The following is a 27,966-nucleotide window of genomic DNA, read 5'->3' as shown; positions in this document are numbered from 1 at the left end:
TGCTCTGGTCGAGTGTTGTATCGCATAACCAATGATGTATACCTTGAACATATGTGCCTATCCACACTGGCTAGCCCTCAACTATTAAAGGGATGATACGCTATAAATATCTCAAAAAATACTATAATATTTTCTTCACATCCTAAGAATCCGTAATAACAGGCAAGAGAGATCACGGTTGGCAGCCGTAGATCTAATTACTGCTGAAGTTTGGCACCCGACTGCAATACTGACTGAACTTTGTTCTGGAAGTGAGATTCCAACCTGCCAGCAGAGGTCTGAGGTAAGAAAAACTGACAATTTGAAAAAGGGGAGGGGGGAGGGGTTGGAACAAAAGATAGGGGCATGTAATGTATCAACGTGCCTGGTTGAACATTTATAATATATGGTTTCAGGTGAGTTATAAGTGCGAGCGTTAGTAAACATTCTCTTCGCATCTGCTATAAACATCTCAAATGTTATGTAATACTGCTCTGACTCTACCCTTTTGGACATTGTCTTCAAATCTGCCACATAATCATATCAAAACATCAAACATGAGATATTGTATGCACAATGGCACAGCACAAAATCCTCTAAAGATTCTCCGTAAGGACCTTTTTTATAGGTCATGTTCCTTTTATAATTATAATTATTAGTATTAGTGCAAGACGGGACTCCAACCTAAGGAGTAGGCTACCACTATGCAAAGCAACTTACCCACAGGATCTTTGATGATGTCATAATAATCAGGGACATCTCTGGCATCAACTGGTTCCTTGAATGGCCAAGCATCAGCATGGTCGAACATTGCCTGGGGAATCAGATTTATGGGTTAAGATACATGGTTCAGAGAATCACATTCTCCAAAGGATATAACTGCTAAAATCAGATGAAATAAACTAAAAAAATAGTTACAAAAACATAATATGAAAAATAACCGATGCCACATATTTACAATTTTACATGAAGTCCACAGTTTGTTTATACATAAGTCCACTTGTTTCTTACGCGAACAATCCCCTTGATGCCCTTTGCACATATATATTCTTTTTTACTCCAAAAAAAAGTCTTACTCGAAAAAAAAGTTGGAAAATGGTTAAATCTGCTAATCAAACTGGGCTGCCCATATTTGCATTTGGTTTACTTTCTTGATTGTTATCATATTTCTTTTTCTGGATAAAAGTAAAGTTAAGAGTCATGCAACCAAAGTTAATTAGTATAAAAACATGAGATAGAACCTAGAAAACTCAAAATATCATGCCCCCACAGTCCTGTAACATTTGTATACTTGAAGAGTAAGTACTACCCATTTATCAGAAAAAATGAGGAAAAGAAGACGATTTGACAGAAGCAAATTATGACAGATTTGACGTCCCAACCATGCTTATTGAAAGATAATAATGGAAAACTTCTAAAAAATATATATAACAAAAAATTGACTGAGGCATGTTTGTCAAATCTGAAGCAGCAATAGCCAATAACGAGTATGTTGAGATAAATATAAACAAAGAAAAACTATTTAATGTCTTAAGAGACGATCACCTTTCAGTATATGTTACTTTCTTGTTTCATTATACATCGTTGACAATATCAATGAGATTCTTTATATTAATCTACAAAGATATGACATGAAAATGTGTCATATCAGACACAAGGAACTCACTTTCCCGGTAAAATTGAAGGCACTAATTGAGTCGACCTCTATATCTCGTGCGGGAATACACCACTATGGAATGGTTGGCTACTAAGAGACAAAGAATGAGTGTAGAGAAATTATTATGTTGTGGCAAGGCAATGCAAGAAAAAACCATGGATGTTCTTCAGTAGGGCTGAAAGGATGGCATCTAGTCTCATTGAGAAAACCGCCTAAGATGGTAGCAAGAGTCAAAAAAAATCCCAAGTAGAAGACCCTAAGAAGAGAAGAGGGAAACCAGAAAAAGATATGGATAGGAAATTCTTTGGAAGTAGATGAAAAGTAGCTCTAGAAGGAACAAATGGCGAATTCAAAGAGCCAACACCAGATTGTTAGGGATAGAAGCGATGATGATGATAACTGAAACTAGCGCGCATGTTATGAACATATACTTGAAAGAAGAAACTTGATTTTCAAAATTTGGCAGTTCTTAGGAAAACCATAGATATTTGGTTTCTTACTCTTTTAAGTTAATAACAAATTCCCAACTTGCAACTGCAAGAAGATCCTGCCAAGCTTCTCTGCTTTATTTTGCAGAATTCTTTACTAATCCTATTAGACTATTATTAATTAGTATTGGCATCAATTCAATGAAAATGCAGTGTCAATGAAACTTAGCCACTAAGACCCATTGGAAGACAAATCAAAATCAAACAGTAAAAAAATTTGCACTTGCCTTGAGAAGTGAGCGCATGACTGCTGTCAAATGTTTTAGACTTGTGCCACTATCTGTAGAAGCATTTAAAGTCCTAAACCGCAAGTGACCATATTGATCTGGAGTCCACCCAGCCTCCTCTGTAAGCAAATTAAGCAGAAAATTCTGATTAACACTGAGAATCTACCAACTGCGGTTTTGTCAAATTATACTGATTCAACCATTCATAAAAGAAATAACAGAGAAAATACAAAATTTTGGTACAAATACAGAGCTAAGATGAACTCAAACATGCAATAATCTGGAGGGAATTTTAGTACTCACTCAAGCCCATAATATCGCCAACTTTGATGATTTTTTTAGGGATGCCAGCTTCCTTCTGAATCAAACAACGTACTTCATTATAATCAAGTTCAACCTTGAAGCCATAAAAGCAAATCATATTGAAAAATGGAGCAACTTGGATCAAGCGGAAACAAATAATTATTAAAAAAGATAACAGCAACTTCAGGAAACAGACATTTTATGAATAACAGGGAAAAATAAATAAAAATCCCAACACCCATGAACAGAACTGATGAAAACAAATCCTCACGAGAGTACCTTATGGAATATATTCTTAAAAACTGAGCTCTTGGTAGGAAGCATATATGAAATTGATTACACAAATGATGCTGATTCTTTATCTGGAAAACCACCGCCATTACAGAAAAGAATGGTCCTACATTTTTAGCATGCACAAATCATCTTGTGGTCATAGAAGTGGCCCTTGCAAAATTTTTGTAGTAAAGCTTCTTCTTTTTTTGAATATTACATGCATCAATTGCAGTTTCCCGCTTTCGTAAACCACCTCATTTAAACAACACCAATTGGGATACCAAACAGCTCCAATCATTTCTACCAAAGAACGATGACAAATGACCAAAAATGTGATTGTCTATAGAGCTAACATGGAGAAAGAATAAATTGAAAAGGTTGCCAAATTGTTGTCAAATATCTCCAGTTCCCCGTGCAGAGGTGTTGTGCTCTCAAATGGTGTGGTGACCCAAAGTTCCGTCCTACTGAACTTGAACCAAATGTTAAACCAACATCACCTGTTCATTAAAAATGTAAAGCTTGCTACAGGGAAAGAAAATAAGATCTATAATATCTTAAAGAGCATCGCAAATCAACAATGCACATTTTTCATTATTTTGGGGGGGGGGGGGGGTATCCGAACCAGTCCTTGGGAAAAGTGGTAAGGAGCATGACCACTTCAGCTAGTGGTGCTCTTAAACCTTATTTGTGATTTCTGACATTTGATTAGGACACAAAAATGCATTTATGAGCAGCATATCATAAAATCTGCATTTAGATTATCTACTGCCATGTGATGCTAAGTTTTCTGTATGAAATGTTGATCCTATTACCTTCTGAAAATCAATTCCGGGGTAAACAATGTGACAGTTGGAGAGCTCTCTTATCTTTTCATCGATTGCCTAGCATACCAACATCACAAACAAAAAAATGTGAATAAAAAATGACCTAACACCGGCAAAATTAAAACAAATTCACTTGAATACTCATCATAGCTGGTATCTAAGCTTTTAAGAAGTGCGTAAATTTGGACATGTGATGTCATATTTATATCATATCTATTGTTCTCAAAACACAAAAATTCAAATATCTCAACTAAGGGAATAATCACAAGAAAAAAGGTCGCCCAATAACAGATCATAAATAATTTTACCTCCCTCTGACAGCGAATCATAGTTGATAGATCAGTATACGGAAGCTTAGGATCAATCTTATACTCCATCAGGATAACTCCATCATAGTCCTTGATATACCTGGATTTGCAATGAATTACAAAATGCATAAGAGCAAGATATATGATCGAACCATTAGTTCAAAACTTCATTACTCTCTCCTTCATGTTATTTTCCAAGTAACCCCCCCCATAAAGGCATAAATACACTGAGGTGAAACAGTCAAAGGGGAAATTACAATATGGAACAACAAACCATAAGAGTCTTCTAAATTACAATAGAGGTTGTGTGGGAACAATACCCATGCCATCGATCTTTCTCAAGATAAATCTCCTTGGTAAAACCCTACAAGTAATTAGAACAATGGGCAACTTAAAATCAAACACAACGACGCACAAAAAACATCAGAAAGAGCAGTTGGCAAGAAACTACAAACAAAATATTCAAAAACAGAGATTTAATATAGTGGTGACAGAGATAATGACTACTAGTATCTATAAAAAAAAAACCACAAAACATTGGGCCAACCTTGCAGAGTAAAAACCAGATACTAGCACTAATGAGCCACTAGTATCATTTTGAATCCAAGATGTGCCCAAGCGAGATTGGAAATTTGGATCCCAAGACCTCAAGACCTCAGTCCCATCCCCATTCCAGAAGCAAATGTGTGTCTTATTATACATCATATTTTCTCCTTTTGTTTCAGAATGGGGCTGGCATGTGGTATCCAACCAAAAGCAGCCAAATTCTATTATTCAAGTGATCCAATAAAATCTTCCATCTCAATCAACAAACTTAAGCAAAAATCAAAACATTCTCAAGGATACAGAACAACAATCCACCTAGACCATGAATAAGGCACCGCATGACTAATAGTCTTCCTCATGGAATCCAAAAAAAAAAATTAAAACTAAGCAAAATGTTTAGCTTACTGCAAGTTTATGCTAACAACCAATGAAATCACAAAACCAGAAGAAAGCTGTGCCGAAAACAAATTATCAGACCTGTTTAATAAAATAGCCAACAGCATTATTGTCAGCATATGTCAAAAAATGTGTTAGCCCATCAACATCACGTGCATGTTGTTTTAAGTGATTCATCAGCCTGGTGCCATAACCTTTGACTTGTTCATCGGCTGTAATCGCACAGAAAGCAATTTCCCCAAACTTTTGGCTATGCACAGAAGAAAAGTTATTATTAAAGAACGTAAAAAATGTCTCATGCAATGAAAACATATATCATCTACTACTTTGGCTCTTGAGATTCGCCAAACACAAAATCTTCACCCATCAAGGAAAAGGCTTAGTGAATGAGAGACAGGTGTCCTAAAGCCAATTTTTCCCGCTCTTACATCAGCACAGAAAAAAGATGAACTAATTAAGTACAATGTTTCAGGCTTGTAAGTAATCAATATCATAACAAGACAGAATAAACAACTGTTACAAATGACGTGACGATAACACAAGCAAAAAATTACCTGATATATGGACGATATGTGATGCCACCAACGACCTGATTATGTCTGATAACCATAACGGACTTATGGCTTCTGCGAGTCAGTGTTAAAAGCATCTGTGAATATTTTTTTGGGCAAGAAATATAATTTATTAAACGGAACTTTAAACTTCGTCGAGGGGACTGTTTTGAAATTTTCCAAAGGGATGTTGATGTCCTATACCGTACATGAGAACCGTTAATTTAGGTTCGAGATAATACCATTGCAACTTCTTTAGTAACTGGGAAACTCTAGTCTTTTGCATAAGGGGGTTCTTTCTTAAAGTGGATCTTAGTATGTAAGTATCTATGTCAAACTTGCAAGCTCTTAGTTGCTAAGCCTTATTGAAAGTCTTGGTAAGAAACAAAGTTACATGTCTCCCTCTTTGCTTCTCTTCCTTTAATTTTGCATTATGTCACCTTCATTACAAGTAATAAAAAATTTTTGAAGTCATATTCTACATATCATACCCAGACCCGTTCACCAAAAAAATTCTTGTAAGCAACAAAAACATCCAAACAAACTCTTGCACTCCTATAAGAATGCAATCCCTAGACATCGACAAATCTGTCCCCCATTTAAATTAATTTTGCTCCAATTTATTTTACCTATCATTACACCACTGGTACCCAGAGACCAATAGGGACGCATTTTAGCTACCTCTTTGTCCATTATAAACCACTAGAGAATCTACTTAAAAGCCTTCATTTCATTTTCACCCACTAGCATCAATTGTCAAAAAAACTAAAACCTATCGCAATGCTAATACAGTAATAGTGTAATACCCACATTTGCCATATCTTTCTATTGCAATTTGCAAGTTTGCAACACAATCTTAAATGCAAGCAGGATACCCTAACACCTTACTCACTCTTCTGATTAATTGGTTTTTATCGACGTCACAACCTGAATATTTCAGAGGAATGGTTACATTTTTGCTTTTACCTTATGAAATTTTGAATGGAATTGGAAACTTTAGTGCATAATGACACTTCCGGAAATTAAAGAGAGGAGCGAATTCTGTTTATTCACAAAAGTCTCATTCATAAACATAAATCTACCTATCCATCAGAAGACGGACAATATACACCTTTGGCATGTTAGGTAGCTGTTTCCCAAATATATTCTTCAATCCGATCAACCTGAGAATTAGAAACCATTTCAGAAAAAATGGTAAAACAACTCCAATGCACATAGCACTCAATTTATATTCATGTGACAAATATACAGCTGTACTAAAGTAGTTTAGGACGAAAAGAACAACACATCATAGACATTATATGAATTTTCGTGAAGCATAACAGACACAGAACATAATAGTTAACAAAAGAGAAAGTGATACCAAACCATATGATCATCAATGCCATCATTTGAACAGCATACAAACTTGAGTTTTCCTGCTTCCTCCTGAAATTTTGAAGGAAAAAACGCTAATTATCACTTCCATTACTCAGTGCCAGAAAAAACAAAACAACTATATAACACGGAAAAACACAGATAGACTATGTTAATGCAACAAAACTTTGACACAAAAACTTAACTAATATTTGATCTTTTAAGGGACATTTTTTGTCATGCCACTAAAGACACGAGGTAGAATAAAAACATATTAACACAGACGATATAATTTTCAATACTGCGACAATGTACTGCATAAAAACATATTAACACAAACGCTAATTATCACTTCCATTAACCTCTCTCTTCAAAGTCTCTTCTCTAGCGCTGTAAGCTCCACTTGTCTGCAAATTCTCTGTGAATATCTTTGTGGGGTCTTCCTTCACCATCATCCCTGTTACCGCGCTCCCTGCCGTGCCAGCAGGCCCCACAGCACCCGTCCCAGTAGGCCCGCCGTCCTTAGCGCCATCAGAGGGTTCGATCTTTATCGTAGAACTCTCCGTCTTGATCTTCGTGTTCCTGGCGGAAACGCTGCCTGTAACGGCGGTGGAACCAGCAGCGTTGTTTGCTTCTAGGCGAGCGGCAGTAAAAGTGCGCATGGAAGAGTCATTATCAAAGTCATCGTCGTCGTCGTCCACGACTGCATCCGCTTCTGAGTCGTCTGCATCGGAGTCCGAGTCGGCCCCGCGAGCAGAGATGCTTTCAAGGTCATCATTGGAAGTGAGGGCTCCATCGCGCGTGTCGGCGGAGAATGACGAGGGATGGAATGAGGAGGAGGGAGGGGCATGGTCGTCAGATGCCACTGCCGACGCCGCCAACCTGCGCTTGTGGAGAGATGATGTCGCCGAAGCTGAGGCCGAGTGGGACGGTGACTGCGACTGAGAGCTGCGGGAGCGGTTCGGTGCGGTCAGATGCGTCGAGTGAGAGTCCATTGAGTTGTCCCGGTAAAGATCTATAGGCTAATGGCTTTTGTAGATTTTTTTTGGCCGGGAACGATACCCCCGCCCGCGGGAAGGAGATGGGGTTTATGTCAGTTCGGCCCAGTACTTTTAACGGGCTAAGGAATAAGGATTGGGTTGGATTCAAATGACAGAGTGCGGGCCTTGACCCATAGCATGTACAACATTTCAAATGGGTTGGATTCAAATCTCTCTCCCCTCTTTTTTTAGGGACAATTGGGAGTAAGAGCACTTTGGACAACTTAATTGTAAAAAGGTCATGAATATTTTTAAAATTGTAAAAAAGTACAATTTAAGGGTAATGTGGTCAACTGACTTAAGATATTTTTTAATTTATTCCTACAATACCCTTCTTCTTCTTCTTCTTCTTCTTCTCCCTCCAACTATCTAACTCTAGTGTGTCATCTCTTTCTCTCATTCTTCTCTACTAAAAGTTATCTCCTTCTTTCTCTCCTCCTCCTCCTCCTTCTTCTTCTTCTGGTTCTCAATTTGAATTTGTTCTTCGTTGCATTCTTCTCCGTTTTTGGCCGAGTTTCTCCTCTCTTCATCGCCTTCTTCGTCGTTGCTCAATCTGGACTGCGTCGAGTTGCTCTGCTTCGTTTTTGACAGATATGGACTATGCTTCGTTGTTCAATATGAGTTGTGTTTCATTTTTTTGCAGATCTGGACTCTGATTCGTTTTTTGCAGAGATGTATCACTATAGTATCAATATAGTATCAATATAGTATCATCAGCACCAAAAAACCACTAAAATGATACAATTAAACCAGTATGCATACTTCATCTTCCTAATTACTTTTCCTTTCTTGATTTTCTTTTCTTGGTTACCTCTCATGTTCGTTTTGGAAAAACATTTACAAGTGCAGAGATGTATCACTATAGTATCACGAACACCAAAAATTCATTAAAATGATATAATTGAACTTGTATGCATACTTCTTCTTCCTAATTACTTTTCCTTTCTTGGTTTTATTTTCTTAGTTTGTACATCTCTTGCTCGTTTTGGAAAAACATTTACAGCTGCAGAGATGTATCACTATAGTATCACCAACACCAAAAATCCACTAAAATGACATAATTAAACTAGAAAGACATGTAATGCAATCAAATTTACATTCTAACATTTATATCATCATTTTATGAGCAAAATATATAAATTGAACATTAAATTGGATCTTCTATTTAAAAGTATCACTATTGTATCACAATTCGTGGAGAGAGAAAATCAAATTTGAGGTTATTTTGGTAAAAGATTATCCCAGTGTACTTTTTTAAAAAGATGTTTTAGTGATTGCACTTTTTTACAATTAAGTATAATCTAGTGTACCGGCTTCCAAAAGTCCCCTTTTTTTAACTTCTCAACTGCGTAGGCTCGATCTTAATGACCTTCCATATATAGCATAGGCACATCATACTGCACGATAAATATCGTCGCACATGGATGGAAATGAATGGCCAATTGAAGAAAAATTTTTATGACATCTTCATTAATTGATCACTCAATAATACAGAAAATAAGAATGTAAATAACGTAGCATATGCTTTTGTAATTAGATATCATAAAAATATAAAATTAAGAGAATTTTGAATCTTCAAATTGTTTTTTTATTTATTATTTTATTGTAGCGAGAATTCAAAAGATAGACTTCAAGACATGTAAGTAACACTTTAAAACACAACAGACAATCCAAGCACCCCACTTAATTGAGAAACAAAATCGGTAAGTGCAAGCCATCCAGTCGCAGTCACTAGCTTGCCATGGCTCACACAGCCTTCTTCGATGGACTCTCCTACTTCTCCACCAGCCAGTTTGACGATAACCTTCATTCCACGACTGCTTGCACACTTCTTCCCCTAATCAAATACGTCAATAACAAATTACAAACACAAACAAAAAAAAAATCAAAAAATTATGAAAATCCCAACACTATGATATTCCAATCAACTCAATTGTTGAGTTTGACACATGTGAGTAAAGTGAATTTGTAAGTTTCGTAGCTCTCACATGATACACATAAAATTATATGCACACAATTCAATAATTGAGATAACTAAAATACCTGTTACTGAGATCTCTATCATAACTTAAAAAGAAATCATATTATGTTTTTTCCACTGTATTTTCCTTATTGATGGCTGGATTTTGCATTTTATGAAAAAACCCAACAAGTTATTAATTTTCCATGTCAGGGAGGAGAATCAGATTCCCCTCGATTATGGGCCGCATTTTAGTACTTCTTACTTCTTATTGGGCATCCGTCTTCATGAGTAATGGACTGAGGCCCAACAAGTGAATTTTGTTTGTGGACTTTGCTTACCTTGAGAACACCAGCAGCAGCAAGAACCCATTGGCCTTGTCCAATACCTGCAATCACTTTGCCTTTCTCTGCAAATTCCTTAACCAGAGAAATCACCTTCTCATCGGAGACCAGCAATTCCGGCGACCTTCCTCCGGGAAATACAATACAGTCATACTTATCAACACAAACATCACTCCAATTGGCATTGACATAGAAGTTATGTCCTCGCTTCTCGCTACAGATTTGTCCTCCCTCATCATCATGAATCGCCGTAACACACGTCTCTGCGACGGTTTTGGTCGGAGAAACTGCATCGACCCTGCAGCCCAAACCTTGAAGTGCTCGGAACGGTACATTTATCTCATAATCTTCAACATAGTCCTGTAACAAAACAAAAGATCGATGCAATTGAAGGAAGAAAGCTGAATTAGGGGGATGGAATTGGGGTTTTTTGAACTTCAATTACCGCGCAAATAAACAAGACTGAATTCTCTCTCGTCCTGGAAACTTTGGCCCCGATTGAATGAAGCAGAAGCTTCAAGTACTCTCCATGGCCAGGCCAACCAATCGAGCTTATTAGATTCCCATCTTTAACAGTAGCAGTGATGTCACGAACCGATGAGACTCCTGGCTCCTCCCACCAAACGCCGCCGGCGAGCTCGATTACAGGCTTCAAGCTTGTGAATGCAGTGCATTTCTTGCTTTTGAGAATCCCCGCTGCAGCCAGCAGAATCTGGCTATGACAGCTTGTGAATATCGGCTTATCTGCCTCCGCGAATATGTTGACGATTTTCAGGACCTTGTCGTCGTCACTTAGGAGTTCTGTGAATCGTCCTCCGGGAACGATGAGGGCATCGTAGGATTCTGGTTTGACTAGGTTGAAATCTGAGTTCAGAGTGAAGAAGTGGCCTGGCAACTCTGTATATAACTGAACCAGAGTAGAAGAAACAGAGTAAGCAAAAAGTCTGACTAAATCAAAAGAAGGTTAATTTCACGGAAAATGATAAACACGTCAGCAATTGATATCCTACAACCCTAAATTCCAAATTCCAACAATTGATATCTCAGCTGATAAATCTCATCAGTTGTTATCTCAGATATCCTAACTACTATGTTATACACAAATGATTCCATATAAATTCCGTGAGATATGTGGGATAATTGGGATAACTATTGAGATCCCTATCCTTACAGTAATTTCACATAGACAAGATTACCTCAAACCCCATGAAGTCATGGACGGCAGTGAAGCACTTGTCGCCGGGACGCTTGTTGGGAGAGACGCAATCGACGCGAACTCCCAAGGACTGAAGCAGAACGTAGGGCACCATCACCTCGTAGTCCTCCATGTAGTCGCCGCATATTATCAGTGCTGATTTCTGTGCAATTGAGGCCATGCTTGTGTTTCTTTGCTTGGATCACTTGCTTACAATATGGGGGTGAAGTATGTAAAATGGTGTCGTATTATTATATAATGTTGAAATCTATGTCTTTTTGAGTTTTTGAATCGGGGTAGGTAGGAGCTAGCTATTTTTTACGTGTCGTGTGTCAAATTTGTTTAACAACACTACTTCGTGGATATATATAAAAACTGTGTTTGGTAAGCAATTTTAAATAGCACATCAATATTCTCATTTGAATTACAATTAATTGAATTAATTTTAGTATCGAATTAATAAAATTAATTACTAAACAAAAATCCAATAATTCATATTAACTACAAAAAATATATCATAGATATAAAAATATGTAAGAAAGTTTTATCAAATATATAACTTTTATCTGCAATTTCAATAATCCATATTAACTACAAAAAAATATATCGTAGATATAAAAATATGTAAGAAACTTTTATCAAATATATAACTTTTATCGGTAATTTCATTTAGATAAAGTTATTGACCACATTGATCAAAGTCCAATTTACTTGAGTTAGGAAATATTTTTGTTGATATGTAAGGAAGTGAGTTTATCTTTATAAATAATGATTGAATTAACTTAATATTATTAAGTCTAAATATCAAGATGCTAGCTCTCATCTATGTTGTACGTTCTGTTGGGAGGTGGAGGAGACTCAGTGGTTAAAGAAAAATCTGCATGTTGCCTTGTATAACTAATGTGTAATGCAGCTCGTCGAGTCTTATCAGCTCTAAATGCAATTATGTTTACAGAAGATCAGATGCTGACAACAACCATACATACGGGAAAAAAATGTCCTAGCAAGGCATTATGATAAACTCACCTAGAACAGCTTTCCAGGTTCAAAAGTTATCACCTTAGGAAAATGACAAAAGACTGACGATATGAAGAGCTAGTTGAGACTGCTAGAACTTCATGCATGCACAAGTTGACACACCTTGAAGATTCGCGGATGAGCGAGGACAGACCAGAGAATTAACACACATGACAAAGTATTAAAAGAGAAAACCAGCAATCAGCTTTAAATTGAATGTGAATTTACAGCAACACGTTCGTATATATTCCACACCAGGGACTGCCTCTGATGAACTTGTATCTGACACCACCTCTAAGCTTTCCTACTTAAATAGAATTGTGAAATAAATATGGCCCAACGAAAAAAATGACTTTTCATATGACCTGCGAGTCACATCTCTGTAAAACTATAATTTCACATCGGTCTAACATAATTCAACCGAGTAATTTATAAGCGAAACTTATTCCCTTTGACTTTAACAACGTGTTTTATGGGCTTAAGTATTGTTGTGAGATGGCCCATGAAAAACAAAGCATTTGAGGACCCGATGTATTTAAGTGAACCGGTAAATCCAAAGAGACAATATTATTATTGATGTGTTTAAGCTGATAATTTCAACATCATGTAGTTATGTAACTCACAGTACTCAATTCAATGATGAATCAAACCCAAAATCTCAACAGCCTATTACTCAAATTCCAGAAGAAAAAAAAAACAGTAGTCCTAATAATAGGATATCTTGTGGTAAATATTGCAAGACCCAAGTTTTGGAAAAGCATAACAAAGGAAAAAGAGTAACAGAAGTTAATTTTGAATTAATATGTTCTTAAGAGTGATTGAAACCTTAGACAGTATAAATTCCATACCTAGGAACTGTCTGTCTTGAAGTTATACCTGACAGGATATCTACATGTTCCCACTTTAATGGAATCATGAAATAAATTTGGTCCAAAGAGAAATGTATCCTTCCATGCATAGGGACTTTTAAGTAAAGCCAGTCTCTCAAAAAAATTGCTCTGACGAAGAAATTGCATGCATGCATGCAAGAAGCGAGAACAGGTTTTGGATGGTAGAAATTTAAGTTGACCGAATTTAAGAGTTCCAACGACTACAATGGGGCATCTGGTTACCTTTATAGAGTGAAATGAGGGTGGTATGAGAGTGAGAATCACTTATTTCTTTATTTGGTTGATTTTGAAAGGGTGAAATTCAAAACTCATTCAACTCTCATTTCATTACAAGCTCATAAAAAATGGTTAGAATGACTATTCCTTTTTGTTTATAACGTGGAACATATTTAGCTAGCTAGCTGTCCACCAAAAAAGTGACTAGTAAATCTCGGGTCACATGGAATACTCGACAATTTTCATGAACTAGTTGAAACTTGGGCTGAGGCTTAGTGCAGGAGATGACGCAAGGTGACATTAGCAAACACTGAACTGAACAAGGGTATGTCCATCTCGCAAATTGCGATAATGAAAATACCCATGGGACTTGAACTCATGACATTCCGTTTGCCGGAGTCACTGCTGAGGGAACCACCGAGCATGGGCATGGAAGACGCCCGGAGAGAGGCTGAGATGGCCATGTTTGGGGCGGTTGATGATTTGTCGCAGTTCTGTAATTCGAACTAATCTTTTCGTTGGATAAAGTGCATTGCTGATATTGAATGGTAATATTATTCCTCCAATGATCAAGAATTTCGCATGCCGGATTGGATAGGACTAGACAATTAATAGATTGGGATTAACAATAATACACTACAAATCTGAAGCAAAAAGCATAAGAATTTAAGCAAATATGAAATGAACCTAATTAATTAATTTCCTGTACACGAGAAAAAAAGAAAGCACAGTTTTCACACCAAATCTGTGCATTAATGAACTACAGGAGAAGCTCCTAGCTTCACAAGCATGGCTGTACAGAAAAATTGCTCTCTAGCCAAGACTCTCACTTGCTTAATATAAGCTTCAAAGCTCAATACTCCTCCTTCGATGGCTTTCTCTAAAGAATATATCAAATCATCAATGGCCATACTTGCAGCCAAGCAATCAATCTTCATTTTCGACTCTTCATCCACCCCTTCGAAGGCATCCTCTGTTTCATCCCCTGTAATTCCATCATGAACTCTCAACCAATTCATCACCACATCGGATTCCATCACCAAATCTTCCACTCTCCTCTTCAAAATACTTCTCTCAGTCTCAATTTGATCAATCAATGAATTTGTGGTTTCAACTCTCTTCGCCATCTCTCCTTGCAAATTCGACAGTTCTTCGATTTCCTCCTCTGTCTTGGCCTCCATGAAAACCAAATCGTAGTGAACCATGCCTGCAAGTCTATCGAGAGCCTCCCTTTTGGAAACCATAGAGGGGTGACTGAAGGTCGAATTGGTCGGAGAGTAAACCAAAGGATGGTCGATTGAGAAGAGATTGACAAGATTCTTAACAAGTTCGACGAGATTGCTTCGCGGGTATTGCCATGTTTGAAGGTAAGGAACAAAGGTTGCTCCGGAGGACGAATCAACAAAAGGGTGGTCGCGATGAATCGGAGAATCGAAGCTTCCCATAACAAACACCATAGGAGCCATGGCAGGGTAGCTTACATGGACCCAAATGGTGAGTGGAATTGGAGGCGAAACAGAGAGTTTCCCCTCTGCTTTCAGTAGGTTCACTGTGCTTCCATTGTTGTGGATGAAGGAATCCATTGAAGGACTCAAAGAAGGGTAGTTTTGGATGAGTGAGAGGATATGGTTGCGAATGATCCATTTCTGGTTTGGGTCTGTGTAAGACAGCTCGAAGCTGGTGTTTCCATGAAGTGCAGAATCAACAAACTGGGTTGAGAAATTTGACGCCATTGATGGAGCAAGCAAGAACAAGATATGGTCAGCTTAACAGTTTGTTGTAGCTAATTAAAGAAGAGATTGTGTTTGATGAATTTATATTAAAAGGAGCTACATTAGAAAGTCAATTTTGGAAAAATTTTCTATTGGGGTTTAGTTGCTTGGAAGGTTTGTACTGACATCAATGGAGGTTTCGTTAGTTGCCAAATCAAATGTACAATGTAAGATTCTAGGAAAAGTTCTGAGAAGTTTCGGTCTTCTCCACTCGGAGTGTGTCGGCTTGAGTCAATGGCCCAAACTACTACAATTGGGCCACAGTCCGATGTTCATAAAGGCCCAAACTACTACAATTGGCCCAGAGTCCGATGTTCATAAAGGCCCGGGATGGCTTGAGTAAATGGCTTTAAATTCTGATGCACCAATCTAGTTCAAACATATTATAGTGATATGGTTCGTTTTGGGCCAAAGAATTGCACGGATTTATTCTCCAGGATAGTCTCCAAGGTACTTAAGCTTAGAAAATGCATTAATTTTGAGTGGAACTAATATTTTGTTCATATATCACTCGATTAAATTACATTAATCCGATATGAAACCACCAATCTGACAATGGGCTTGTCCAAGTTTTGGATTTTGCCTTGATTGCTACTACCACTAAATTAATTACAATAACCCATCTCAAAAGAGACAAGACTCTCGTGCCCTTTCCACCGACACAGCCCTCTTTCATTTGCTTCTCCATGGACAAAAGTGAAATAAAAAAGGATAAAAAATGAAGAAGCAATTCACGAGATGTAATATTTTTATTTTTTTTTTTCTCTAGCATGGTTCCTCACCAAAGTACGAAGTCCAGTCGTGGTCCCCTACTTCTATTTTAAGGTATAGAATATAACCTTTTTTAATTGGATTATTAAATGCCATAGTTTAGGGAACCAAGAGTTTGGACTATATGGGAGCCCCTCTACTGACAAAGATTCTTACTTAACAAAAATATATTTATTATCCTTGAAAGTAATTATGACGTCAAATAGTAGAGTAATTAGGCAGGCACACCAATTTCGACCATTTCAACTTAGGTAATTAGGTAGGTAGTGAAGAGCATCATATTGTGGTGGGACAGTAACTTTATGGAGAGTGAAACTTTTTTTGTTAGTCAAAAAGTAAAAAGTGGTGGAGGTTACTTTTGATTTGTTTAATGGGCTTATTTTTTCAAATGGGCCTTCACAACACGGTGATGTAACGAATTTCCGCATATTGCCTCATTAAATTCAAATTAGTCCCTTTCCTTTATCTTTTTTTTTTCCCCTCCCAACACCCTGTCACATTGAATTCCGTCCTATATGAAAAATCTTACACACATGAGCCCCTCAATCTCATATCTATCAGGCAATTATAGAGCCTTCGGGCTACGGGGATGACTTCAAAGAAATTTATTGGGTTTGGGGTTTAATCTAGGACCTCTTAGAACTTGATGTGGTTTCTAGAATTTATGGTTATGAACATTTGTAGAAGTTATGTTGATTATTTTGTTGAGAAACAGAAAACGTGAGTTAGAATGGCTTGCAAAACCAACCAATATAGGTGGACCTAAGTGCACTTATCCTGTAAGACCCGAAGGACTGAGACACGAAAGAGATAGTTGAACAAGATAGATTATAGATTAGGTGGGAGGTTGTTATCTTCTCTCCCAAGTAAAATAGTAACCATTATGAACCAATTTTTCAAATAAACTACCCTATCTATCTTAAATTCTTAATGTCAATCTGTCTGGGCCCACCGAAGCTTTTCATTTTCTTTTCCTGGAATTTGAAAATCAAGGGAATAAACTATATAGAGAGAGGGATAGCGTGAGAAATAATATCTGTTTCAATAAATTAATTAAAAGTAACGTCATCTTTCTCAATTTCCAAGATAAATATAAAAATAATTATTTTAAAAGACATGGGTCAGTACCAGACGCAGAAACGACAAATTTTGGCGCATGTTAGCGAAACAAACGAAGGAGAAGCTGTCGGGGCAGAGAGAGAGAGCGAGAGACACACCAATTCATAGTCCAGATTTTACTCCAGAATCGTGTTTTATCTTGAGCTGAGATGATGTCAACCGGAATTATTCTTCTCTACATATAATTCTATGATTTTTTTTGAATAAGATATGATGAATATTATCTAAAACATGTCCACCCAGAATCTGCATTTTTGACAAAATGGTTTCCAGGAGATCAACAGTCTACTTCAAACCCTTCTCACAAAAGAAAAAGAAAAAATTAGCAGTTCCCTTCAAACTCAAAGTAAACTCATTACAAACTATTGACTTCAAACAAAAGTTTTCTACTTGATTGAATTTTGATTCAAAGGAAAGAAAGCAAGGAACTGGGTCAAAAATTACGACACAGAGTTGGGTCTAGTTAGATGGGGAGGCAGATATGTATCATCAAATACTGTTTTCCTCGAACATAAAAATAAGGAACAGATCAAACAAAGGAAAAACAAAACACACGAAGGCTTCAAAAGATTTTGCACACATACGGGAAATTTGGGAAGTTGAGGAACTAACAAAGATTTAAGGCCAAAATTTGCAACTTGGTCAGACTCTGTTCTTATTCAACATCTTATTGGTATTACTAAATCACACCCTTACACAAAAAACAAGCAGAGGGGGATTTTCCGGAATTATGTCAGTTCTAGTTATATCCATATACAATATACGAGATTTGATTCTCTAATTTCCCCAAATAAAAACAAGGGGAAAATATACCAAAATTTTTAGGGCTCGTCTTCAATCACTGAAGCCAAACCAGATCGCACACTCTTCGACTTCACCACCGCCGGCACTATACGTACTTTCACCACCGGTACCTTCTCTTCCTCGGACTTTTCATCTAAAGTAAACACAGATTCCTCTGATGCAGTCCCTTCCTTCGTATTCTCCGCACAGCCTGGATCAACGATGCCGGTGGTTGTAACAGCCGGAGGCGGCTTCTCCCTTTGAAACTTGGAATCGTCATTGAGTGCGGGCGGAGGGCGTGCAGTTTCGATATTAGGGGAGATCCATTTAGCTTTGAAGTAACCGGCTCGTCGCCACGGCGGAACGTCCATTCCCTTCTTCTTCAAGCTCTGTTTTGCTGCCTCCGCAGCGACGGCGATGATCCTTTGGAGACGATCGGCCTTGCCGACGAAGATGTAGGGCAGGGACTGGAGGACAATTTTGTAATTCTTGGTTGATCGAGCAATCTCAAATTGTGATCTGAAATCGATGTCGATTAGCAACCTCTCGCCCTCGATTATCACGTCTATGTATTCATACTCGCCTGCAGAAAAGTTATAACCATCAAGACTGGTTATTTCATATACTTCCATCATCTTCTCATCCAACGAGCAGAAGAACGGATAAAGATATGCTTGCAATTGCCTCTAGAATCGTATTTTTATTAATTCTGATAGAAATGACTCTTTTTTTCTTCAAGAAACAAACATGAAATTTGGATTTCTTTAGGGATTTAGGGAGAGACATTACCGGCTGGATAAGAGGGGGATTTTTCCCAGCGAGATTTGCAGACAGCAGCGTCGTATCCAAGAGCCACCAATCCATCAGTGACAACCTTCCTGCAGCTATTATCTTTGCACTTAGAGATCTTGTTCTTCTCAACGATCTTGGCAGTGTCAGCAAGCAAATTCCTCTCACAAACACTGGCACAAAGGACCAAATTCTGTCCATCAACACAAAAGCACATATTTCAGATCCACGAAACTACCAGAAACAGAAAAAAAAATTTTGAAACATTCTTTCTCTGTAATCCGTAACTACCTTGAGGATTTCACACGCTTCGCGAGAGGAAGAAAATTTGGATCCATCGAAAGAGTCCAATTCATCCTCAGAAGTATCGCTGCCGTTACCGTTGAAGCAATTGCAACGGTTGCGACCATGCTGCACGCCAGTGGAGTTCTTCTCGTTGCTCTCCTCGATGAAATTCTGCACCATCTTATCCAAGCACACCGAGCTTGGCTCGAACTCGGATAATTCATTTGACCCGTGTTTGATCAAATGTGGCTCCTCTATGGAACCGGCCTTTTCTGCAACAGAGTTTCTCAGGAACTGGCGCTCGAACAACCTCTTCAACCGCGATTTCACCACCGGCTTCACTGGCTCCGATAGAGTCGGTTCTTCTAGTGCGTGAGAATCAACCGGCTGGATCTTCATCGTGAAAGGCATGATCGGAGAGATCGACAGCAAAATACACTGATAATATGCGTCAATTACCCTCCATCCTTGAAGCTTCCTCGAGTTGAGCTACAATACTGTCAAATTAAAATCTAAACTACTCTATTGTTTTTTTTTCTAGACTTTCTTGATTCTTCTCTTCAGCTCAAGAAATGCGATAATTTCAAAGAAATCTCAATAGGAAATGAGATGGAAACAACAAAAAAGTTATCCGTCGACAGTCTACACATCAATCGAAACCAAAACAGACACACGAGACTCAAATGATAACTCGACAACACTCCCTTCTCTCCAGAGATAAGCAAAATAGAATCGACACAGGAAACGAGGCTCTCTGGTTTAAAAACAAAGCGTTTAACCGAAATTCAAGACTCTTAAGCTAAAGTAGGTACCTTTCATCTGCGATTATTTTATAATATTTGGCTTAATCCTGATAGACAAAACACGGAATAACTTCGAAGCTGTGCCAAGTAAAAAGGTAACTTTTGCTTAGGGTTTCCAGGTGCCGCTATAGTTCACAAAAAACGCGACGAATCGAGAACGTCACGTTTTCGCTTCGGGAGTACAATCCACAATCGGCTTCCGGAAACACCATTCTTCCCGGATTTCAGTTCTGCTTCTCTCTCACCGATGCGATCTTAGAGCGAGAGAGAAATAAGAGGTTTTCGTTTCAGCGTCGTTTTTGGCTTTCTAGAGAAGAAGATAAGGAAGTAAGCGAGAGGCTCCCCGGTTTTATAATGGTGGTTGGACTGTAGTGGCTATAGCTGAGTAGGAAGTTTTCGCCACGTATGCATCCTACGTGGAATCAGGGTACAGTCTCCTGGGAATGGTTACGCGGTGCCACGTTATCAGAATATCTGCCTAAACTTTTATTCCCAAACCGCCCTTCAACAGATGGTCGTTTCAAGCCTCCACTCAATGAGCAACTGCTCAAGGCTTTCGTGAAACGTCCTTCACGATCGTCGCGTGGGAAACTTCGAGAAAACCAACCCCCTTCAGTTCAGGTTAATTTTCGTCTGGTTTCGTTGATTTTACGAAAATGTCATTGTTTGAAATATAGCGAATATACTGGCTAGATTAATTACAGATAAAAGGGTATTATTGTCATTGACATCTTTTAGACTTCCAAAGGTAAATATGCCCGTTCTTTTGTATGGAAGTTGGGAGGATATGATGGGTTATTGTCGCCTTGTTGGACGAAAATGCCCCTATTTTGTGGGCCCTCTAAAGGAGGGGAAGGGGACATGAGGGTAATTTAAAAGAAAGAATGGTGGATGGGGTAGGGTCCATTCCAGACTCAATGACCATGGAGTACTAGTCTAGCTTTGGTATGTACTATAGTTGATGCTTTCAAGGGTAAATGAAGCTTCAAGAGGAAGTAATGGATTTTCCGTTTCTAGCTAGATATCGTCATCAAGGACACGTGGAGAGGCACTCCATAGAGGGGTCATATTGCGCTTCTTGGATTCAATGTGATGGAGCCACGTGTTACAAGTTACCGATGCGTTTGACCGTGTGTTTTCACTTTCGACTTGACGATAATGCACTCGGATAAAAAATATTTGACCAATTGTTGCGTTACGATATTATTGACGTAAGTTCGAACAGAGAGTTACTTTCATTACCGAAGTAATTCCGTTGATCACATTTTCTATTTATTATTCCATTTATTCTTTTCAATTTTTTCCTCAAATCAATTTTATTAGGTTCATAAAAAAAATCAATCTTATTATTTTTTTAAAATTAATTAATGTCAATAAAAAAAAATCCAATTCTCTAATCACAGTTTTAAAAACTCGCTGCTTCTTAGCACGAGTTCCAAACACAACACCGAGCCGGACCCACGACCACTCGAGTCACCGAAGACGAAACGTCATTCAGAATTCAAGTCCGTCGTCGTTTCTTTAGATGCTACTATGCTAGTACTACGATACCACTTTTGTCTCCGCCTTGGGCTGCACTCAACGTTTCTAAAGGCCTGATGGTTCTGCACCTCTGTGGGCCCCATAAGGATCTCTATGTGGCCTCCATTTCAGTCTGTAAGTGGGCTTCCTTCATAGTAAGCTAAAGCCCATCAAATCCATCTTAGCTTTTCTATCCCACCTAATTTTGTTGTCAATTTCCAAGTCCTGTCATCGGAGAATTTTGAGGTACTAAAGCGAAAGGATCCTAGTCTTTTTGTAGAAATATCGGCCTTTTTCTAAATTTCTCTTGGTTCTAGTCTTCTAGAGAGAAATAAAGAAGTAAAAATATTAGGGATCTCAACAAAAAACATCATAATTATCCCAATAGTGGATATTGTTCATTGATTAGTGTAAGTGTAGATGCCCATAAAACATGATGATTGAACAAGAGAATAACATATCTATTATTTGTATGTTTTTTATTGAGATCCCTATCACTTCTAATAAAGAAGATTAAGGAGGTGGATAAGATGTCAAATCTATGTTAAATGAAGGCCCATCACATTTGTAATTAAGATAGATTTTACACCAAGTTAATATTATGCCATTCATAATGTAAAGGCTAAGGCTAGGCTATTTACGGTTTCATGAGTTATTTATAGGCTCCATTTTTATTTTGTTTCTGAAAAGGAAAAAATCCATTTTTGTCTACGATGTTTTGTCCTAATTACATGCCACATTTGGTTTATAGGTCATATAATTGAAAAAAAATATTTTGGTAATACCATGATTGACAATGCAGTGTGCTCGGGTTTGATGGTCTAAGTTTAAACGCATATTAATAGTGTGTTTAAATTGAGAGATTTTGGAGAAAGAGAACAGAAGGGAAGGAAAATGAATATTCCCTTAATTCTCTCCAAATCCCTTCCTTTAATAAAATCTTTATCTCAATCCCCTTGAAAACCCTCTTCTTAATTTTTTTTATAAACTATCCAAACAAGGGAATTGAAAGAGAACTCACTTTCTCTTCCATTCCACTCCCCTCAAATCCCTCAATATAAACACACTATAAATGTTTAAAAATCAAATTTGTATAATGTCGTTATGGGTAAAAAAAAAAAGTGATTGATAATGCAGTGTTCATAATTTAATCGTAGCATTTGAACTATGCAAAATGTGGGATTTATTGGTCAAAATTGTTTAATCACATACTTACTCACAGTGTCACTATTTGTTTCTATTGAAAATATTATATACCTTAGGGCTTAGCATTACATGTTTAGTCACAGTCAGGCAATCCCCCCTCTCTCACACAGTCTCTTACAGATTCAAGCCTATGGTTTTTATATTTCTGTTGGCCAATGTTCATCATGACTCTTCATCTTTTAATGTCCATACTCTTACAGTACTCATAATCGGGTAACTGGAAAAGGAATCTCTTGCATCACCCCCCTATCAAATATTGCCACGTAGAAATTGAAAGCAGAGTGCTCCATCAAGCCCACAGATCTAGTTACTCATGATTTAAAAAAAAAAACAAAAAAAGTAGCATATATTGTGGGGTGTGAGAGTTGTTATCTTTTTCTTAGGTATCTTTTTAGCAGGGATGTTCATGCCCCATGCTCCATCCATTACTTGTTTCTATTATTCATTTGAGGGCATATACATATGTGTGTGTGTTTTTTCTGTATTGGCTTTTCTCTCTTTTGTTTTCTCTTGACTTGTGAAGCCCAATAAAAGCATCTCCAGACCGAAACGTAATGTCACAACATATTCATGAAATGGACTTTACTAACTCCAAAGGAAACACAATTCCCACTTTCACTCCAAATCTCCAATGCCCTTTTCTTATCATAATTTCTTTCTAGAATAAAAGTGGCCTCGACGCGTTTCTAGCTTTTCTAAGTTATTATTTAATAACCGAGAACGATATTATACATTATCATCGGACATTAAATATTAGCCTAAATTCAAATCATTAAACTTGAAAGCTGAACGTATGAACCACAAATATATTACTTTCAATAAGAATCAAACTCAATATCCTTCGAGTTTATATAATTTTGTCCAACACATTTGTAGCTAATGATATGAAAAGGACCAGAAACTATTGCTACTTCATGTGAACTTTTTAAAAAGTCTAATCCTCTTTTTTTTATCCCATTTAATTAGGCAATTTGATCTGTATCAGAATAACTTTGCATTGATCAATGCTTCCACAGGCATGACCAAATATAATGAAGAACCATGAACCTTTTGGCTCATGAAATTTGTGCGTCTTTAGTGCTAGGGGGTTAACAAACATATCTACAAAAAGGAAAGCTTGACCTCACAATAACTAAAGCAATTGAGGTCGAATTGTTTGGTAAAAGTCCAGTATTGAAGGAAAGAATGAAGCTTGGAAAAGCAAACTTAAGTCATACTTAACTGTCAAAAAAGCAACCACATCAAGAAGACAGAATCGTATTGGGCTTTTAATTTCGACAAAAATGGTAATAAAAAACTTATATGATTGCCTCCTTTATCTTCCTCAAGGCTCAACCAATTTCAAATTTGGCAAAACAAAAAAAAAATCTGGAATCGACATATATTGGCAGACTACCCCCATCCCATAAATAATGGACCCATCTGGTGCACCAAAAAATTTTAAAATTTCTGAAAAAAATAATAAATGTGTAATAGTATTTAGCATGATGAATGCAATGGCATATTTTTTATTCGAAATAAAAATCAAATTTAACATAAAAAAGATGACAATTCTAAACCATAGGATATAAATTCAAAACATTCACTGTTCGATCACAATAAATTTGATTTTGGTTTGGAATAAAAAAATTCCATCGGATTCATCATGAGAAACACTACACATTTATGATTTTTTAGAAATTTTTAGTTCATTGGTTGGATCACCAATCCCACATCAACTCATAATCTAAGGACAAATATGTGTAACATGGAAGACCTTGTCTCATCTTGAGAAAACTAATTCGTAATGAAAAATGCCAAGACTCACAAGGAAAAACAAGAAGATTCAATCATGGCTCTGCCAATTCCAAGGGCATTGAATTTGGTTTACAGTATGTACCTCCCTATCTCTACCTATCAGTTTCTTCGAGAATATTAGAGTTCCAACAGATTTAAAAAGATGAATGATCTCCTTGTTACCAATAACATTATTATCAATGCCCATCACCTTCACAATCTCATTAACTATTGATAACAACAATTCCAAGCATTACCTCCTCATAATGCACACCGAGGCACTGAGCCACCTACTATGAAAACAAATATATGATCAAATTGACAACAAAAGCAACAACCACCACAACCGCTGCAAACAACGTATTACATACTATAAACTATAAACATCACATCATTGAGGATTATCAACATGTTTTTCAGACAAATGAATTATGATATGGTAAGAAAATACAATTGCAAAGCATTATAGCAGTTCCTGGAACGTAAAATAACATTATAAAGCAAACCAATTATCTGTCATCGATGCATTGGAATCCTAGTTGAACACAATTCCAATATATGCCATTGAACAACAGAAACACACAAAAAAAACCCCTCAAGTTGCCAATGTACTATAAATTATACTCCAAAGACCTCACTCTTCATATAATCAATTTCTATAGAATAAAAAGAAATATTTTTTATAGATTAGTTTTTGGGGGTTGGGGGATTTGGAATCAAGATTTCATGGTCATGGGGTGGGAGGTTTGCCATTGAGGTAAGACTTAACGCCCATAAGATGAAATCATATGCCTTACAATTTATGACCAATAAAGACGCATGTATTCACTGACAGAAAGAAAGAGGGAAACCAAAGATCAACGAGCCATGAATATGCAAATACAAAAGTGCATGAAAACACATATTTTGACAGTTCCTTCTTAGAGATAAAATAGGGTCCAATAAATTATGGCATGCACATTTTCAGTTTTTCTCAATTATGTAAAGATGGATAAAGGATAGGGTAGAAGTAGGTTGGCAACCAGCGTAGTAAAACTCTATATAAATGAATCCGATTAGTTTTCTCTTATGAATTCATGTAGACAACATCAAAATGTTTAGGATAAGTGCTTTGGTAACAGAAGCCTAAAAGGAAAGGGATGCTTACCCATATTTGCAGCAGCATAGCATATCACCTACAAAATCTCAACAGATAATGAACAGAAAATATTGACATTCCTGAGGACAGGAGATGCCATCGCAGGACATCGATCCAATGTTGACTCACCAGAAAAATACAAAACTTCTGCACAAAGTCCAACCAGCTTTTGAAATATCAGAAACTTCAGCTTAGTATAACTAGCTGGGAATACGGTTTAAAATGGTAAATACTAACAAAAAAACTAGTACAAAATACATCTTACCTGTTTGGAGATTGTTACAGAAGTAACAGAACTCTTTAGATGCTTAATGACCTCAGCACACTTTACAGGCGATACAGAAGTAAAATCAATGCTTTCTGCAATATATCAAGTCAATATTACAAGATATGCAGCTATTAAATCAGTGGATAGAACGTGTCTCGTAGCATTTCTGGCAAAAATTGGAAGGCCAAGAGAAAAAGCTTCCAATGAAAAGACTGCAGCCAAAGGTCCACATGAAATCAAATGAAATTAACGCTATTGTAGAATACCATGTAGTTCTTTCAATAAAATAAAAAATCTAAACCAAAGGTTATGGAATTGAATTGATTGGCTAACAAGATAGTTGTCTCTGAGGAATATGTTATCCCATTCCGTTCAAAAGTTTAAAATCAAATGATGAAGGAACATTTGCAGTTAACTCATTATTTGTGATATGATCATTCAAATTAAACAGTTCTCCGAAGGGGGGGAAAAACTCCAAGTACACTTAGAAGGACAGAATTGAAGGAATAGAGAGGAATTAATTCTTTGGACAACTCATTCTGCCAACCGGGAAGATATGCATTTCCCCTTCCTAAGATTAGACATATGATTATTAACTCCAAGTACAACTCATTCTGTTTACCGGGAAGTTATGCATTTTCCCTGTGGTTAATCAATTCACCCTAAATTTTAAATTATCAGAAGTCAGAACAATGATCAGAAATACCAGAACCCAAAAGTGGCTTCTCTTTTCTCCCCATGAGACTGCAAAGGGAAGATCTTATATAAATCTATGGATAAAAAAATGAACCACCTTTTAAGAAATAATAGGAGGCATGGCATTACATTCACAAACACGACTCCCATTCCTCCAGAAAGTAAGATTAGCATGTAGATCTACAGAATGGCAGATGTGTTCAGGACCAATTGTCATCATGACTATGTATCTGATCATTCCTCCATTAGCAAGGAGTTCATTACCCACTCCGACATCTGTAATCTCTGATCACAGTTAAAAAAATATGCACAGAAATTCAGCAACAATGCAAAAAAATCCATCATATTTATTATCAACGGAAAAAACATAACAATGTGGAAACAGCAGGGTACCTCTCTCACTTCATATCCCACTTCCAATATTTGTTGGACCTATGAACCTCCCTTCCAAGGAAGAGAATCTGACTGCCTAACTTGTGCAAGACTGGCTAAATTTCTACTAGTGGCAGAGTACTTAAAAAAATCTCATAGAGGTTTACAGTGACAAATGCATGGTTTATCTATGGGAAATTGAATGGAATTGCTTCCGTGACGTTGAAAACAATGCAGGATAAAAATTGGCTGATGAGCAGCACTCATGGTGGCAAGTCATGAAATAGAAGAGGTGGTGATTGAAGTTGAGGCGGCGGTTTTGGCAGTTCAAATTGTCAAAAATGGTAAATAAACCCGCAGATCATTAAACCAGCGCTGATGGAGGGTAGCATTGCAACCAGACACAATTACACAGGGGAATCCCATAATCTTATTCATCCATAGAAAACTTGGATTGAACCTTACTTGGAAAAAGAAAATAAAAATATAAAGAACGTAATACCAACACTGATGTAAATCACATTTCATCAAGTCAATTATGAATTGGACAATCTGCATTTACAACATACGTAATTCATGCAGCTGAATCCGGTAAGATATATTAGATTGAACAAATTGACGCATTCAACAAAGAAATCATAATCCAGTTCTGGAGAAGGTGAATCACAAGTACGAACGCTCAACGTCTAAAATAATAGGAGTAAAAGTTCTAACAATAACCTGAGGTTTGGCTGAAGAGGCTCCACCCGTGTGGATCTCACTTGCTTTGGTATCCATCCTTCATCAATGAAGCCGCAAAACCTTTCTCCTCCATAAACCTCTTTAGCGTGCCCTAGGGTTCAAACGAAGTTCGAACCAACAGATTCACATTCATTCGTTGATCGGACTCAACGGCGGTGTATGTACATCGGAAATTGGTATCCTAAGCAGCGAGTTAGCGACAAAGGGGAAACATTGTTAGAATACTCGGAATTCCATAATAAAAATACACAACCGGCCATGTGCGATTCAAAGTAACAGGACATACTGGGTATTGACCAAAAAGAACAGCTCGCTTTCGTAAAGTAAGAAAAATTTTGAATTCCAACAGCTGTAAA

The 27,966-nt window shown here is 37.2% G+C and overlaps 4 protein-coding genes and 1 long non-coding RNA gene across 7 annotated transcripts; all 5 read right to left on the bottom strand.

Moving 5' to 3' along the window:
• Positions 1-7,942, bottom strand: LOC120010675 (histone acetyltransferase GCN5-like). Of its 2 annotated transcripts, none has more exons than XM_038861467.1 (13): positions 7,271-7,942; positions 6,916-6,980; positions 6,635-6,715; positions 5,556-5,627; positions 5,083-5,251; positions 4,380-4,423; positions 4,060-4,159; positions 3,740-3,808; positions 2,655-2,748; positions 2,352-2,470; positions 700-793; positions 365-506; positions 1-264 (listed from the first exon to the last, which is right to left on the bottom strand). In XM_038861467.1, the coding sequence occupies exons 1-13, from the start codon at positions 7,901-7,903 to the stop codon at positions 198-200; spliced, it is 1,749 nt and encodes a 582-aa protein (XP_038717395.1). In that variant the 5' UTR covers positions 7,904-7,942; the 3' UTR covers positions 1-197. The 2 variants fall into 2 exon arrangements, with proteins under 2 accessions (XP_038717395.1, XP_038717396.1); XM_038861468.1 differs by having other exon boundaries at positions 2,655-2,709; positions 7,271-7,941.
• Positions 7,943-9,499: 1,557 nt separating this feature from the next.
• LOC120011282 (DJ-1 protein homolog E-like) lies at positions 9,500-11,757 on the bottom strand. Its single transcript, XM_038862360.1, has 4 exons — positions 11,449-11,757; positions 10,698-11,159; positions 10,250-10,612; positions 9,500-9,785 (listed from the first exon to the last, which is right to left on the bottom strand). The coding sequence occupies exons 1-4, from the start codon at positions 11,626-11,628 to the stop codon at positions 9,600-9,602; spliced, it is 1,191 nt and encodes a 396-aa protein (XP_038718288.1). The 5' UTR covers positions 11,629-11,757; the 3' UTR covers positions 9,500-9,599.
• Positions 11,758-14,252: 2,495 nt separating this feature from the next.
• LOC120010954 (protein ELC-like) lies at positions 14,253-15,458 on the bottom strand. The gene has a single exon (XM_038861915.1). It carries the CDS (start codon positions 15,301-15,303, stop codon positions 14,323-14,325), a length of 981 nt encoding a protein of 326 aa, XP_038717843.1. The 5' UTR covers positions 15,304-15,458; the 3' UTR covers positions 14,253-14,322.
• A 2,404-nt stretch (positions 15,459-17,862) lies between these two features.
• LOC120010953 lies at positions 17,863-20,211 on the bottom strand. Its single transcript, XM_038861914.1, has 3 exons — positions 19,096-20,211; positions 18,805-18,997; positions 17,863-18,598 (listed from the first exon to the last, which is right to left on the bottom strand). The coding sequence occupies exons 1-3, from the start codon at positions 19,498-19,500 to the stop codon at positions 18,054-18,056; spliced, it is 1,143 nt and encodes a 380-aa protein (XP_038717842.1). The 5' UTR covers positions 19,501-20,211; the 3' UTR covers positions 17,863-18,053.
• Positions 20,212-24,696: 4,485 nt separating this feature from the next.
• Positions 24,697-27,840, bottom strand: LOC120010956. 2 transcript variants are annotated; one of them, XR_005470957.1, is made up of 3 exons: positions 26,891-27,840; positions 26,627-26,782; positions 24,697-25,893 (listed from the first exon to the last, which is right to left on the bottom strand). It is a non-coding gene; the product is annotated as an uncharacterized LOC120010956 (long non-coding RNA). The 2 variants fall into 2 exon arrangements; XR_005470958.1 differs by lacking the exon at positions 26,627-26,782 and having other exon boundaries at positions 24,697-25,680; positions 25,799-25,893; positions 27,590-27,840.
• Positions 27,841-27,966: the final 126 nt, after the last annotated feature.

The sequence above is a fragment of the Tripterygium wilfordii genome, chromosome 12 (assembly GCF_013401445.1).
Source record: "Tripterygium wilfordii isolate XIE 37 chromosome 12, ASM1340144v1, whole genome shotgun sequence".
NCBI lineage: Eukaryota > Viridiplantae > Streptophyta > Magnoliopsida > Celastrales > Celastraceae > Tripterygium > Tripterygium wilfordii.
This window is presented reverse-complemented; position numbering and strand designations above follow the sequence as displayed.

Bases quoted from the DNA above. Each gene is read 5' to 3' on its own strand.
- LOC120010675 (XM_038861467.1), bottom strand. From the start codon at position 7,903: ATGGACTCTCACTCGACGCATCTGACCGCACCGAACCGCTCCCGCAGC. The intron at 4,160-4,379 runs GTATTGTTCCCA...TTGCAAATCCAG, and splicing joins GAGAAAGATCGATGGCATGG to GTATATCAAGGACTATGATG. The intron at 507-699 runs GTAAGTTGCTTT...ATTATGTGGCAG, and splicing joins CATCATCAAAGATCCTGTGG to ATTTGAAGACAATGTCCAAA.
- LOC120011282 (XM_038862360.1), bottom strand. From the start codon at position 11,628: ATGGCCTCAATTGCACAGAAATCAGCACTGATAATATGCGGCGACTAC. The intron at 10,613-10,697 runs GTAATTGAAGTT...GTTTTGTTACAG, and splicing joins CAGTCTTGTTTATTTGCGCG to GACTATGTTGAAGATTATGA. The intron at 9,786-10,249 runs GTAAGCAAAGTC...GTATTTGATTAG, and splicing joins CTGCTGCTGGTGTTCTCAAG to GGGAAGAAGTGTGCAAGCAG.
- LOC120010954 (XM_038861915.1), bottom strand. From the start codon at position 15,303: ATGGCGTCAAATTTCTCAACCCAGTTTGTTGATTCTGCACTTCATGGA.
- LOC120010953 (XM_038861914.1), bottom strand. From the start codon at position 19,500: ATGCCTTTCACGATGAAGATCCAGCCGGTTGATTCTCACGCACTAGAA. The intron at 18,998-19,095 runs GTAGTTACGGAT...GTTGATGGACAG, and splicing joins AAGCGTGTGAAATCCTCAAG to AATTTGGTCCTTTGTGCCAG. The intron at 18,599-18,804 runs GTAATGTCTCTC...ACTTTTCTGCAG, and splicing joins ATCCCCCTCTTATCCAGCCG to GCGAGTATGAATACATAGAC.